Source organism: Camelina sativa, chromosome 15 (genome assembly GCF_000633955.1).
Source record: "Camelina sativa cultivar DH55 chromosome 15, Cs, whole genome shotgun sequence".
Lineage (NCBI taxonomy): Eukaryota > Viridiplantae > Streptophyta > Magnoliopsida > Brassicales > Brassicaceae > Camelina > Camelina sativa.
Window position 1 is genome coordinate 2,882,633 of NC_025699.1, and position 14,315 is coordinate 2,896,947.

Consider the following 14,315-nt stretch of genomic DNA (forward strand, 5'->3'; position numbering starts at 1 on the left):
TTTTTTTTTTTTTTTTTTTTTTGGGGTTAATTTTATTTCTTCTCTGTTGGAATGAGCTTTATGTGAATATGTGATTAATCCATCATTTTGGTATTACTATAAACTAAAAATATAAAATACTGTTATTGAATTATCTTAAGAAAAACTGATGTTATATACTTATATATTTTTTTTTTTGACAAACAATGTTATATACTTATATATGATGGGGGAAAGACTATGTATGTATATTATCTAAGAATATATTTTAAAAATTATTAATAAAAAAGGGGAATAGTGTCAGAGGAATGTGGCTTTGGGTTGGACCCCTTTATGACTAGAGAAAATGAAAGTGATTTGTCAAAACTGTTTCAAAGAGAACTTCATGATCATGTGAGGCTGCTGCTCTGTTTTCTCATAAATTCTACTACCTGTTTTTTTTTTGGTTTTTCTCCCTCGGTTAAAAGAAATATCAAAAGGGCATATCTTAAAGTTTAATTATTGTACTCAGAAAATGAGAAAAGCATCATCAGATGCTATATATTTTAAAGTTTTCTTTTTGCTAATTGAGTTTACTATAGATGAAAAAAATACATATTATATAGTTCATCATTGTTAATAAAAAACATGATGAGATCATTGTTGATTATTATTAGTAAAGTTTTTTCAAAAAACATGAATATTGGTGGAATAAACTTTGTTATATGGAGAAACTCACATGTCCACCATGGCAGCTACTTCCTCTGGGTTCTCAACTGCATGTTCATGCCATGTTTCATTCGACCTGGCAAAACCATTTATTATACAATCCAACAATTATTGTCTCATTTATGACCTTATATTTACACAAATGATTTTTTTTTATATTCTTTTGAATTGAGATAGCTCTTGGTGAACAAGAACACGTATAATCAAGCTACATTGAACTAGAATAACTTTGATGGATGATGTCATACGTCTTGTAACATCCCAGGACATTACAACTCTACTTAACAAATGTACAAAACAAAATGACATGATGATGATACTAATTAGTGGTTGGTTACCTGGATGAAGTAACGCCGATAAAGAGAGTTGCTAGAAGTAATGCAGAAGTAAAGAGAATAAGTTTTGTGACATGAGCCATTGTTATATGACTATGTTGTTCTTGCTCTGGTTCTTTCTAGTTGTCTCTGTCTGAGGCAGAGGCTTTTCTCGAAATTAAAAGAAAGGAAGAGGAATAGGAGAAGGAAGAGTAGAAGAAAAGGCTACGGGAGAGAGAAGTTAATATAAGAAGAAGATTGCGTGACCCATTCCCATTATCTTATTATTGGCCTACTTTCATAGAAAATAAATAAAAATAATAAATACTATAAGATATTTCAATATTTAATTCGCTCAGAGTCATGAATCTGGGTTGTGATTGCTAATCTGGACGATGATTAAATTATACAACCATTATGTGAAATGTGAGCTTCATTCATCATATTCCCGAGATTAGTTAGCAAATATAGCTGTGAAATTGTAATCATTGGTTTTACAGTTAAACAATAAAACGATTGTTTTTACATTTACAGTGATAAATTAGGATACAAAAACTATTTGACTGTTGTCACGACTCATACATCGTCCTTTCATGCCATAAACTCGACCGACAGATTCAATCTAGTGGGTTAACCAAGTCAATTCAACCTCCGGTATAAATCCAAAAACTCATTCTCAAAAAAATTTGTTCTATTTCCAATTAATTTGAGTTGATCCTCCTAGTTCAGTCCGAAGATTATCACTCATGACTCATGACCATATTCGTATATGTATTCATAACAAATAAGCTTTCAAATACATATAAGACTTAGATTTCGAAAGCATTTATTTTTAGTTTTTGGGGTTACTTTTTAGCAAATGAAAACACATGTGCATGTGTGTACTTGTATATAAAATCGTACAGTGATAACAATAATGAGTCTGGCCAACAACGGTATCATGTCATGTGATTGTTATTCGTCATACCTCTCTTTTTTTTTTCTTCGCAACTCGCGAGTCATTGGATAATAATAATGTTTTGTAAAAGACAATAAAAAAAGAATAATAAATTTTTTAATATAAAGTTTATAGACAGCTAATTGAAACTTGTAGGCTTCTCATATTGGTTCCGGATCATTTATATTTCCTTGATTCGGCACAATTGACTTTCCCCATGTGACCATTATACCTTATGTTCATTACAAAAGTTAATCATTCATTTTTTTAACCGCTAATAATGTTATAATTATGCAATAATCACCTAATCATCGTTTTGATAAGCGGACAATAATTTTTGTTGCAAGGAAACCAAAGTTAATTACAAAAAATATGTATGTGCTTATTACACATTCGGTAGTTTAGTTAATGTAGGCTCCCACTTGATGATTGTCGGCAACAACGTTTAATGGCCAAACATTCACTTTCATAGGCCATGGATGGAGCTTACGAAGTTACGAATATAACGTAAAAACAAACAATACAAATGACAAAAGATAAACAAAATCCAAAAAAATAGCTCATCACGTTTGAAAAATTCATTCATCTGCCGTAACAACACCGTACCGCAATCAAGCATGTTCTTACATTGATCAGTTAATGACCAAAAAAGGTAACACACAAACACATTTTAATAAAAATAATAGAGATTTTTTGTTTCTGTACACCATTCCGTAGAAGTTGCAGCTCAAGACACTGAAACAAAATATGTCATTGTATTAATACCTGATCCCACAATGTCCACTATCATCTCCCTTATCTCCAGAAATTTGAATTATATTGTATATTTTGTTGCTGCTTAACACAATTTTAAATTATATGCACTCACCTAAAACATCAATTTCCAAAGCACTTCACAAACGTTAAATTTTCCTAAGCCAAAACCGAAGAAGAAAACAGGACATAAAAAAAAATAACAATACAAAAGAGAAAAGAGGAGATTCTGGAGGAGGAGAAAGTTACGAACAGCCAAAGCATTTTCTGAAAGAGAGAAATCCAGCAGGTTCAGGGACCGGTTCTGGAACATTCTGTTTCGTACTCGGAAGATGTTTAAAGAAGGCCTTCACGGCTCCAGCCACACCATCCTCATCCTTCATCGCCTTTGCTAGCGTCTCTGCACTGCTCTTCACCTGCTCCCACTTAGATGCTCAGTTTCATTGTAATAGAATCATACCATGGCCCATAACTAGGGATGGCCATATCAACCATGCCGGAATGCTTAGACTGCAATCGAACCAAAACTTAAAATACTATCTACCTTATCGTCGAGCATGAAGTTTATGGCACCTTCAAGCTTATGAAGTGAGAATTCATCAACTGGGATTGGTGCAGGACCTACACCTCTAGCATGCACTCGTTCTCCCCAAAAAGGTTGGTCTCCAAAGAATGGCACGATTGTAGTTGGGCACTGTGTTCAAGGGAAAAGCAAAACACTTTCATATTCACAGCTTAAATCCTATCTGAAGACTTCAACTTCCACTCATATTAAACTTACCGAAGCTTTAAGACCAGCAGCCGTAGTTCCAGCACCACCATGATGAACCTGAAAGCAGATGAGCAACAATTTCAGGCTTAAAGATGAGACTCACAAACTACTAATCCAGATAAGCAAAATGTGTGACAAAATTTCCAGAACCAAAAATAAAGCAACAAGATAATCAAGGTAAACTACGAGATTTTCCAAATTATTAGACATACCACAGCCTTGCATCTCGGGAATAACCAGTCATGTGGGACATTATCCAACAAGTAAACGAAGTCTTTTGGTTCTTTCACTATATGAAAACCACACCAAGCACATGTTATAGTAACATATACCAAACATGCAAACATCCAATAATGGAAAGGTAATACAAATTGAAGAACCTACAGTTTCCAAGTCCACCCCAGCCTTTGTTGATGATTCCTCTCTGTTTAGTTCTTTGAAGTGCTTCCACAATGATTTCTGTCATTTTCTCTGGTTCTTGCACAGGCTTTTACCACAATTAAACAGAATGGGAGATGCATTATTTTCAAAGTCTCAGAAGATAATTAATTAGTCAATTATGGCTATCATTTTCAATTTCTTAAAGAACCCTAGAGAAACACAATTTAGTAAATAAAAGACTCACCAGACTACCAAAGCCGATATATATGGGCTTGTCACCAGCTTCTAGCCATTCCACAAGCTCTGCAGGAGGTTCATAGTTGGATGCAAGATCAAGAAAGCAAAATCCCACAACATCAATTTGAGGCCCCCAGTCTGAGAAAAAAAAAAGACAGAGAGGAGAGTAAAGATCTAAAAGTAAAAACATCATTAATTCATCAGTAAGCTAATTAGTCATAGTACCTTTTGGCTTTGGGACAAGGTGAGGACTCCACATATATCCATGTGGGATATTAGATCCAGATCCTTGTGTTCCACTTAGATATGTAACAGGCCGTAGTTTCAATTTCTTTTTCCTCAGGTCATTTACCATATCTCTTATGCCAAGCCAGATCAACGAGTCAACGATTTGATACGAAAGCTAAAAATGCATGATGTCGATTATGAACAAAGAAGTCGAGTTTAAAACAAACAACAATCAGATGATATGTCAATAAACGAGTCTCACTCTGTATCCTGCTGATTGTTTGACACGTGACAATGGGTGTGGAAATTCACTTGTAGGCCTGCATCATTATTTAATAGCAAAAAGATAGTGAATGATTCAGAACAAAAAGAATAAGAATAAGAATGTGTATAAACTATAAAGTAACACTTATTCAGCCATAATCTGTCGCCACTACAAGACTTACGTCCATGGCATGGTGAAAAATACGTGAATCGGTATCTTCAGTGCTTCTGCCACATGGGTATGTCCTGAAATGTCGATTTCCAAGTTAGTCCCGCCATTAAAAGTGAATCTATAATACGTTGGAAATCTAGAAAAAAACTATAGCATCATTGCATGTATTTTGCAGCCAAGATCTAGCTCTGCAAACGAGTATGTCACCAATGGTGTGGACACACCAAACTATGATAAAGTAGTAGCTAATAATTCAGAAATTGCTAAAAACTAACCATAAGCTGGGGGATTGGCAATAATTGCATCAGCTTTAAAGGAAATCCCAGAATCAGGATCAGGTTCTTTACATGCTGGAAGTAGAGAATATATGATGTCTTTCATCTGGTTTCGTTGAATTGGGATCTCTGAAGGGCCTGATGGCAAGAAACCCTTGTTCTTAACCATATCTGTATAAAAACATGGCAAAGAAACCAGTGAATTGCTGATAACTTTGAAAGCTAGAATCAGTAAACTTAAACGGATGAAGAAATAAAGGGAAAGTTTGGAAGATACTTACAACCGGCTAGCACTTTTGGATCTCCACCTAGAGGATAGAACTCCAATCCAGCAGTCAAAACAAACTCTTTAAAATTAGCATGAGTTGCAAGTCTAACTCGATGTCCATAGTCCTACACAACCAAAAACAATCCATTACTTACTCCCAAACAATTTAGATTCAGAACTATCCAAGGAACTATAACAATAGTGTAAAAAATGAAGAAATCTACCAACCTGAAGCCGTTTGGCTATAGCAACAAAAGGTTGAACATCACCGCGAGTTCCAACAATTAGCATCACGATTTGCATAGGAGGGATATACTGAAGGTCTACCCCATCAATAGACTCATCACCACAAACACCGTTTTTGAAATCTTCACGGTCAATAACAATAGGCTGAGGGATAGCATCAGCTGGAACTTCAAACTCAACAGTCCCATCATGTTTTACAGTAGCTATACGGTTCAACAATTTAAGCTGCAAAAAAAAAGACGACATTTTTAAAAGCGAGGACAACTAATAGAACATAGCCCAGAAAAGTAGGAATCAACAACAGGGTTCAAAAGTCAAAGTGATTTCACCATGTAACAGATAGCTAAAAATAGAACCAAAGGACAAGATTACCAAAAATAGATGATGATGTGTAGTGTACCTTCTTCCCAGCAGAGATTTTGTCATCGAAGATCTTAGCAGCATCCTCAGCAAGAATGTGAGTAACTCTTTGTTGCCTCTCAGTCTTTGATTTATCTAACCTATACGGTTGCTTTGTTGTTATTGGTGTTGTTGTTGTTGATGTTGATGATTCAGCCCTTTCACTACTCGATGAACCTTCCACTGGCATTGTCCATACTCGAGAAAAGCTTTTATTACCACCACCTAAAGAAAGAACAAAACCCAATTACGAAACGGATCCAATCCCAGAAAAAAAAAAAAAAAGAAATGAACAAATTAAACCAATTTGATGAATTCAATCGAAACCTGAAGAAGATTCAGCAGCAACGGTGTTATCAGCAATGGAGGCAACAACAGTTTTTGGATTGGTTTCAAGTTCTTCAGAGACAATGACGACGCCGCCTTCAATCTCCTCGATTTTAACCGAAGCTCGGCCGGAACTCGAGGAAGAAGATGAAGATGATGAAGAAGAAGAAACCTTGGAGAGCTCAGCCGGCGGTGAAATCTCCGGCATCGTGATTCACTCTCTCTCTTTCTCTATCTCGGCCCAGCAGCAACGATCTAGATCCTCGTCCGCCTTTTTAAATACGTATCTCGAATTTGCGTATGCGTGTTTCGAATCCCACAAAGTGAATGATAATACGATTCTTTTCTTGCTTTTCTTGTAATTCTCGGTTTTTTTAATTTTTTTTTCTTTTTTATAAATAAAAAGAGAAAAGGTTCGATTATGTATGGGCACGTTCGAACGAAGTGCGTTACAGTGGCTACGTGATGGGTTCGTCCCGGTTCAGGCGCGGGGACTTGGTAATTAACCGTTAAGGTGATGGATAGTTCCGTCAATCTATTAAAATCAAAAAAAATATTTATCTTCTGTCCGGAAAACTAAAAGATATTCTTGGAAACGCTGTCGTATTGATGCTTCGACAGCGAATCTTCTCTTCTGTCTGTCATTTCGTAATTTTACGTCCTTGTCGCTTTCTCTTCTGTCCCTGAATATATGTTTATTATTTGATTTTTTTTTCCTTATTTAAGGAATTTTGCAATTAAGATACTTCCAAATATTGACTGTAGAAAATATCTGAACTTTATATAAAGGATACCCTTAATTAATGCTTGCCTTTTCACTTCATATTTTTATTATTACCATTTTTATACTATTTCCTTTATGAATGGCTTATTAATGGGGTTAACAGTTGTTATGGATTTAGTTGTTTAACTACTAATAATTTGATTATCAAAGATTACGTTATTTATCAATAGGTGCTGTGGTGTAGTGGTTATCACGTTTGCCTTACACGCAAAAGGTCTCCAGTTCGATCCTGGGCAGCACCATATTTATCTTTTTGTAATTTTAACATTCATAACAATTCATACGTGAACAAGATCAATCAATGAATATTTTCGTTTATACTGAAAATCTTTTGATCAAGTCATCCTAATATTTTAGTGCATCTAAACCTAATCAACTTTTCTTTCAAACAAAGGATTAAAATAGAGTTATTACATATGCAACCAAGAGGAGTGCAGCCAAGTTTGGCTGTCTTTTTTGTTCTTTTACTCTATAATATCCAATTTGCTGATCCACTACTAAATCTTTTCTCCATTTAGAAAGCATTTAGATCTCCTCCACACTAGTTAAAAATATACAATAACACGCTACAGAGAGATTTGAACAAAATACTAGAAAAGTAACCATAGTTAACAGGAAGCTGATTTTACCCATACTTCTTTTACTCTATATCCAATTTGCACATCTGCACTAAATCTTTTCTTCATTTAGAAAGCTTTTAGATCTCCTCTACAATAGTTCAAGTATACAATAACACGTTATAGAAAGATTTGGATAAAATACTAGAAAAGTAACCATAGTTAATTACAGGAAGCTGGTTTTACCCTCAAGGCTAAATTTGTGCAGAAGAAAAAGGTAAAGAGAACCAAAACAAAAAGAAACCCCTTCCTTAAACTCTCCCTTGGGCTTTTATATGGAAATTACCAACGATGCGTTTTTACTGAACTGTCATCCACATCATTTAACAACCATAGTAACCTAAAGCAAAATATCAAAACCCTTAGGAGTGGTTGGTAGATTGTGCTACGAACTTTAAGGGTCTTTCAGGTAACGGAAAAATAAGCAGAGCATATTACCCATATAGCTTCGAAAATGGGAAATCAAACAGCTTAGGCTTCGTTTTGGTTACTAGCACCACCCCTTGGACGGCCACCATTACCCATCCTTCCACGTCCTCGACCATATCCACCTCTACGTCCACGGTATCCACCTTGCCCGCCCTCATAACCATCAGCACGATCTCCTCCATATCTGTCACCACGACCTCCATACCCATCACCTCGTCCTCCACCGTACCCATCACCTCTTCCTCCACCGTACCTATCACCTCGGCCTCCTCCGTACCCATCACCTCTGCTTCCATCGTACCCATCACCTCGGCCTCCACCGTACCCATCACCTCGGCCTCGGCCTCCCCCATATCCTTCATCTCTGCCTCCAACGTAGCCATCACCTCTACCTCCAACACGGCCGCCTCGAAATCCGCCTCTCCTACCCCCATACCCATCATTTCTGCGTCCATCGTATCCATCGTCCCTTCCTCCACCATATCCATCGTCCCTTCCTCCACCATATCCGTCATCTCTCCTCGGACCATATCCATCGTCCCTTCTTCCACCATATCCGTCATCTCTGCCACCATCATACCCACCTCTGCCACCCTGATATCCAGCGCCTAACACATAGAAGGTGGTGCTAATTAAAAAAGGTAGTACAAACAGAGAGTAAAGATTGAAACCAAAAGAGGATAACACTTAACAAAGAAGGGGCTAAAAGAATGTGACAAACAAATTCACTAATCAATGTTGATCTAGAGTATAGCCTCATATCACCCTTAAACCTTGTAAGTTCGCTTGGTTTTGCTAATTCAAAATGTTCTGACTTACCACGAGAGCCATAACTCCGTCCACCACGTCCACGGCCTCTGCCCCTGTTTGAATACGCGCCTTCATTTTCTAATTGTACCACCACAAAGCACGAGTCAGTTACAAACTAAACAAACAGTAACACATGTTAATTATTAGTCTTAAGAACTTTAATAATGTCACTGAAAATTCAATATCTGATTCACAGACACATAACCAAAAGATTCCTTGATAAGAAATCAATATAAGGAAACTGAATGAGTTTCTTCAATGACATAGCAATACCTTGATAATCTTCTTGATAGTTCCCTTGGTAATTTCCTTGATGCCTCTCTTGGTGATTTCCATATCCACCTCTTCCCCTGCCTCTTCCTCCGCCACGACCTCTCCCTCGACCATACGAATCTACATTCCAAATTTTCAAAAGTCAGTATTATGATATAACCTAACAACGTTAACAGCTTAAAGTTTTCAAGAAAGTTTCAGGCATCACCTTCACCATAAGCATTGTATGGTACGCGGGCTTGTCTTCCTTGCTGTGGCTGATACTGAGGCTTAGATTGATCTGTCTGTGCTGGAGCTTGATACCTGAACACAATATAGTAACTATATCTTAAGAACCAAGAATACCATGTGAAGTAAAAATCAATAATAATATGAGTCTGAGATGAACACATTATTAAAAAGCTACGGAAGTGCATAAATCAAAATTTCCAAAGTTCCTAGAAAGAAAAGAAAAACTCACCCAGGAGAATCCTTATTTAGCTCACTCAAAGACAATGTGATTGAAATCATGGAAACATGGCGCGTCAACTCAACCCTGCATCATACATAGAAATACACTTAAAAGCCACCAATAAAAAAACAAAAGCAAGGAACAGAGTAGTGCAAGAGACTCACGGAACAAGACCCTCCTCCATAGGCTCCCAGACATCAGTAATACTCATAGAACTGATTGCAATATCTTGATGCAAACCTGGAATTTTATTCTGCAGCATAGATTACAACATCTTAAAAAAGAAACGCACATTTAGATGAGTTATCTTCCAAAGTTTATCAAAAAAAGGAACTCACTTTAAGTATCTCAGAGATGGCCACAGTCTTGCTAATTGCTTGCCCCATTGCCTTCAACACAATATCTTTAACACCCTTCTCCTGAAAACCAAAAGAAACGCATTATTAACACACACACAAATGAAAACAATCACATCGCAAAAGGAAAAACAAAAAAATCTTTATAAGCAAGAAAGATTTGAAACCTAACCCAACATAAACCTTACAACAGAGCAGTAATCTAAATGAAAAGTTACACACTCTAGTGGTGAATCACGATATCAGCGAACGAGTTGGGATGAAACTAGAGAGAGAGAGAGAGAGAGAGAACCTGAAGAAGGCTGGTGGCGTAACTGATGTAGTTTCGGATAAGGCCTTGACTGGTGATACGGATCTCATTCTCGTTAATCGGAGACTCAGGCTTGGGTTTATCGACTCTCTTGTATCTATCCATTGTACCAGAAGATTGAAAAAATCGAAAACCCTAGGTTTCTTAGAGAGACAAGTGAACAAGCGCTCTGGAGAAGAAGAAAGAGAGAGAGAGAGAAACCCTTAGTGAAGTATAAACCCTAAGAAGATTTGTGAGTTTTCAAGAAGAAGAAAGAGCGAAGAGGAGAAAGCGCAGCATAGGGAAAGGCCGAGATTTTTGTAAAATACGAAGAGACACCAAAGAGCCTTTGATGAGCTTTCCTTTTTTTTTTCTTTTTCTTTTTTTGACTTTATGGCCCAAAACCGAGGGTTCTTTTTGGAATAATGGAAAAAACAAAACAAACCGCTTCAAAACGGGTCAGCTTTTTTCGGATCCGGATCCTATTTTCGGGGAGTTCAGTGTCTCTCTTTTACTCGCGTTAACTTACACGAACGGTCAGATATCCATAGATCCTCCATCTTAACCGCCGCGGACCGTTGATAACAAGATTGCTTTTTTTTTTTTTACTTTACTTCCCATTCTCAAAATTTTAAAACTTTTCAGTCAGTTTTGGACTTGTTTTGATTGCGTTTGGCATGGCATGTTTTGGAGATGTAAGTATTAAGGTGCAAATCTCTGGTTATTTCCTAAAAGTTTTGGGATTGTGAATGAGAACCACATCCAATATCAGCGATTTATTGCTTGAAGCCAAAACTTTAATAACCCATGTCAATAACATCACTAGTTTATCAACAAAGTCAAACTGATAAGAATGAGGTATATCTTGTATGCCTAATTCAAGATGAGAGTTCTAAGGTGATGCTTAATCGCAGGTATATATGTTTAACCCAGGTATACCTTAAGAAGAACTGGAGTTAAAAGAAAAGTTAATTGTGGAAATCAAAATTGCTTCAGTGCCAATACTACTAGTTCATGAAGCACAACAACATATACTATATCAAAAGTTTTAACCGACCAAATCATAAACGCAAAAATACAAAAAAAAAAAAAAAAACGTTGTTTTCCAATCACTCATTCTTCAGGCAAAAGTCCAGCCATTGGAATTTTAACCTCGATCTGGTCTTCTTTCATGGCGGAATCTTTAATCTTCTTGTAATCCACTTTGAAATCATAATCTCCCTCCATCATATCCTCATCACCAGCTGCTTTCTTTGCTTTCTTCCTCCTCTTCTTCTCTGCTTTCTGCATTTTTGTATTCAACATGCTTTCTGCTGAGTATAGCTTCACGTTCTGTCTGCCCGTCTCTGATTTCTCCTTCGACTTTCCTGCCTCTTCCTCCTCATCATCCCCTCCCATAGACTCATCATCACTCTCATGGTCAGGCTCTTCTTCCGTCTGAGTCTTAGACTCATCCTGCGTGTTTTTTTTGTTTTGTTTTGAGATGCATAAACCAAGATTAAACCAGATTGAATCATTTACAAGCAAATGGAGAATTTTACCAACCTCGATCATAGTTTCATCAAAATTGAGAGGACCATTTGAAGGAACTTCAACAGGGTTGAACTCGTTAACCGTCTTCAAGCTCCCGATGAAAGAGGATTCACCACTGTAAACCTCATCGATGTTAAATTCCTTGGACAGCTCGGACACAATCTTCGACTCAGCGTGTCCACCTTGGTCCCTCTTTGGCGGCATTGTATAGTATGGAATTTTACCTGCACAACCATTCATATTTGAGATATTGATGAGTTAGAAACTGGTTTTAAAAATACTATTTATGCTTCTATTTTATAATGAACTAAAAGACGTAACCGCACCTTCATTCCAGTCATGCAAAACAATTCTCGCAGCAGCTTCAATATCCACAAGACCACCCTTTTTAAGCTTCCCCCTTACGGTGGCGACTTTATAGAGAAAGTCATCAACTGCCTCGAAGCTCGGGATTTTGTAGAGAGTCACCAGCATTTGTGTTGGACAAAGCTTGAGAATTTCCTTAACTAAATTTTCCACAAAGCAGAAGATTTCCAGGTTAGGTGCTGAGGTTTATAACCTCTAAAAGACAAAGCAAGAAGAGATGTGTGGTTCTATCTAAGGCTTATTTCCAATTACCTGGACTAACTGGGTCATCCAACTTCTCGATTCTTTTACAGTTGCGGAGAGCTATAGAAGCATCATTTCCTGCAGATTTGAGCATCACAACACCAGGACAATCCAGCAACTTCACGTTTTTGTCTAAGTGAACCTCTTGCAGAGACCTAGTCAGTCCTGGTGTGGCACCGACATTGACAACATGAGCTCTCTTCAAACTGTTAATAAGACTACTCTTCCCGACATTAGGCAGTCCAATAATACCAACTGTAATAGATTTTTTCAACTGCCAAAGAACAACAAAGAAGGATTCAATTGAAACTGGACAATAGAACTTCATGCTAAGGGTAGGGTGATTAAAGTGAAAATAATGAAAAACCAACCTCGTGACTTCTTGAGTAGTTTTTCAACAACTTGATAAGAGTGTCCGCTCCAAGACAATCACTAGTCTGCAACATATTGCTTGGTTTTGATGCCTTAGAGGATTTCCAACCCAAGTTTGATCTCTGTTCCTGGGTGCTACATTTGAAGGCAACAGCAGGAAATTCTTCCCTAAGGTACTTAAGCCATTTCTCAGCAGCCTCACGGGGAACAAGATCTAGACAAAGGAGATTCGGTTACAAAAAGTAAAGGCAAGACCAAGAGGAAACAAACAACTTTTTAAGTCCAAGAGCAAAGACTTATAAAGGAACATACCAATCTTGTTCAACAGCAACACAAGATGCTTATTGGGACCAGCTTGCATAACCATCCTCTCCATATCAGTACATCTAGTGCCAAGGGGATCACGGGCATCAAGAACCTCCAAAATGACATCAGACAATTCAATGACTTTAACAAGCTCCTTGTAGAAAGCCCTCTCCGAGTTATCTGTTAAACAATAGATAGACATTAGTGACTGTAACAAACAACAGAAAATCACATAAACGCGTAAAGAAGATATCCAAATCAAAGCACCTCGAACATTGACAACTCTAGTTGGCTCCTCTCTGGTCTCTTCTTCAGTCTTGGTGTCCTCATCCTCATCATCAACCAAACCAAGTTTCCTCTTTTTGGCCTACATAGATATCATTAAGAGAGATCAGAACACAAACACCAATTCATAACACGAGAAAGTCAAATACCAATTCATATCTAGATTTTAGACATGTTCTACTAATAATCAAAACATGTATCATAGCTATGAGGTACAAATTGAAAGTAAGAGTAATAAGGATACCCTTTCTTTGCGGGCGACTTTTTTCTGCTCCAACTCTTCGAGAGCACGGGCACGTCGAACTTCAAGGGCCTTGAGCTCTTGTTCCTTGAAAGGCCAGTCATTGGGAATACCTGGGTCCTTCTCTACTCTTGGCTTACGGTTAAGCCCTAGCTTTTTAGCATCCTTTGCCTTCTTCTTGTGGTGCTCCTTCACCTTCCTCAGAACCTTATGCTTCTGCTTCAAGGTCACCCTCTTACTCTTACTCTCTGCAACAACAACAATAAAGACCCAATAAAAATCCTGAACTGAGTAATTGATTCAATTCATCGACTATGACAAATATGAATGAAGGATCTATATTACTTTTACTCCGTTTCACCATCTTTGTCGCCTTCGGGATGAGAGCGAAGCAAAATGAAAAAAGAAATTAGGGTTAGAAAGAAAAGGGTTTATGAAGTTGGAGATAACGGCGCCAAATTAGGGTTTTGCTATGAGATGGATTTTGGATACATAACCCGACCCGGTCGACTTAACTTAAAAAAAATATATATAAAAGAATGAAATTTGGGGTGAGAGAGGCTCGAACTCTCGACCTCCGGATTACTCTGATAGCTATGAGACCGACGCGCTAGCCAACTGCGCCACCACCCCCAAATCGTTCGTAGTGTTCAAAACATTACTTATATAATTATAATAGAAGTTGAGTTCCTTGTAAGTC

At 37.4% G+C, this 14,315-nt stretch overlaps 4 protein-coding genes and 2 non-coding genes across 11 annotated transcripts in view; 1 reads left to right on the forward strand and 5 right to left on the reverse strand.

Moving 5' to 3' along the window:
- Positions 1–1,228, reverse strand: part of LOC104744886 (probable pectate lyase 8) — a 3,917-nt gene extending 2,689 nt beyond the window's left edge. Inside the window, exons 1-2 of the mRNA XM_010466009.1 lie at positions 1,026–1,228; positions 698–763 (exon numbers count right to left, since the gene is read on the reverse strand). Coding sequence (XP_010464311.1) covers positions 698–763; positions 1,026–1,105 — 146 coding nt within the window. The 5' untranslated portion in view covers positions 1,106–1,228. The remainder of the gene's footprint in view (positions 1–697; positions 764–1,025) is intronic.
- On the reverse strand, positions 2,495–6,646 carry LOC104744885 (sterol 3-beta-glucosyltransferase UGT80A2). 2 transcript variants are annotated; one of them, XM_010466008.1, is made up of 16 exons: positions 6,261–6,646; positions 5,935–6,158; positions 5,517–5,759; positions 5,302–5,413; positions 5,021–5,191; positions 4,756–4,819; positions 4,572–4,629; positions 4,307–4,484; positions 4,089–4,219; positions 3,848–3,950; positions 3,676–3,752; positions 3,473–3,520; positions 3,236–3,385; positions 2,945–3,107; positions 2,807–2,850; positions 2,495–2,673 (listed from the first exon to the last, which is right to left on the reverse strand). In XM_010466008.1, coding segments are annotated over exons 1-15 (1,932 nt in total). In that variant the 5' UTR covers positions 6,469–6,646; the 3' UTR covers positions 2,495–2,673; positions 2,807–2,848. The 2 variants fall into 2 exon arrangements, with proteins under 2 accessions (XP_010464310.1, XP_010464308.1); XM_010466006.1 differs by lacking the exon at positions 2,807–2,850.
- TRNAV-UAC lies at positions 7,214–7,286 on the forward strand. Its single transcript has one exon. It is a non-coding gene; the product is annotated as a tRNA-Val (tRNA).
- On the reverse strand, positions 7,710–10,645 carry LOC104744883 (TATA-binding protein-associated factor 2N-like). 5 transcript variants are annotated; one of them, XM_019236894.1, is made up of 9 exons: positions 10,273–10,644; positions 9,963–10,043; positions 9,789–9,877; positions 9,634–9,708; positions 9,382–9,476; positions 9,174–9,293; positions 8,910–8,978; positions 8,405–8,698; positions 7,710–8,308 (listed from the first exon to the last, which is right to left on the reverse strand). In XM_019236894.1, the coding sequence occupies exons 1-9, from the start codon at positions 10,393–10,395 to the stop codon at positions 8,133–8,135; spliced, it is 1,122 nt and encodes a 373-aa protein (XP_019092439.1). In that variant the 5' UTR covers positions 10,396–10,644; the 3' UTR covers positions 7,710–8,132. The 5 variants fall into 5 exon arrangements, with proteins under 5 accessions (XP_019092439.1, XP_010464306.1, XP_010464307.1 ...); XM_010466004.2 differs by having other exon boundaries at positions 7,710–8,001; positions 8,100–8,698; XM_010466005.2 differs by having other exon boundaries at positions 7,710–8,684; positions 9,174–9,278; positions 9,377–9,476; positions 10,273–10,645.
- On the reverse strand, positions 11,223–14,070 carry LOC104730048 (guanine nucleotide-binding protein-like NSN1). Its single transcript, XM_010466002.2, has 9 exons — positions 13,961–14,070; positions 13,619–13,863; positions 13,357–13,456; positions 13,096–13,269; positions 12,783–12,997; positions 12,421–12,685; positions 12,129–12,308; positions 11,815–12,026; positions 11,223–11,724 (listed from the first exon to the last, which is right to left on the reverse strand). Exons 1-9 carry the CDS (start codon positions 13,977–13,979, stop codon positions 11,383–11,385), a joined length of 1,752 nt encoding a protein of 583 aa, XP_010464304.1. The 5' UTR covers positions 13,980–14,070; the 3' UTR covers positions 11,223–11,382.
- TRNAM-CAU lies at positions 14,163–14,248 on the reverse strand. Its single transcript is given in 2 exon segments — positions 14,163–14,198; positions 14,211–14,248. It is a non-coding gene; the product is annotated as a tRNA-Met (tRNA).

What these genes read in the sequence shown, in the direction of transcription:
- LOC104744885 (XM_010466006.1), bottom strand. Translation starts at nt 6,468, where the DNA reads ATGCCGGAGATTTCACCGCCGGCTGAGCTCTCCAAGGTTTCTTCTTCT. An exon ending in TGCCAATCCCCCAGCTTATG is followed by an intron (nt 4,820 to 5,020) that starts GTTAGTTTTTAG and finishes TCGACATTTCAG; the next exon opens with GACATACCCATGTGGCAGAA. An exon ending in CCTTGTCCCAAAGCCAAAAG is followed by an intron (nt 4,220 to 4,306) that starts GTACTATGACTA and finishes TTTTTTTCTCAG; the next exon opens with ACTGGGGGCCTCAAATTGAT.
- LOC104744883 (XM_019236895.1), bottom strand. Translation starts at nt 10,395, where the DNA reads ATGGATAGATACAAGAGAGTCGATAAACCCAAGCCTGAGTCTCCGATT. An exon ending in ATGCTTATGGTGAAGGTGAT is followed by an intron (nt 9,279 to 9,376) that starts GCCTGAAACTTT and finishes CGTATGGTCGAG; the next exon opens with GGAGAGGTCGTGGCGGAGGA. An exon ending in CTATCAAGAAGATTATCAAG is followed by an intron (nt 8,979 to 9,173) that starts GTATTGCTATGT and finishes TGGTACAATTAG; the next exon opens with AAAATGAAGGCGCGTATTCA.
- LOC104730048 (XM_010466002.2), bottom strand. An exon ending in GGATGACCCAGTTAGTCCAG is followed by an intron (nt 12,309 to 12,420) that starts GTAATTGGAAAT and finishes TGGAAAATTTAG; the next exon opens with TTAAGGAAATTCTCAAGCTT. An exon ending in TTGATGAAACTATGATCGAG is followed by an intron (nt 11,725 to 11,814) that starts GTTGGTAAAATT and finishes AAAAACACGCAG; the next exon opens with GATGAGTCTAAGACTCAGAC.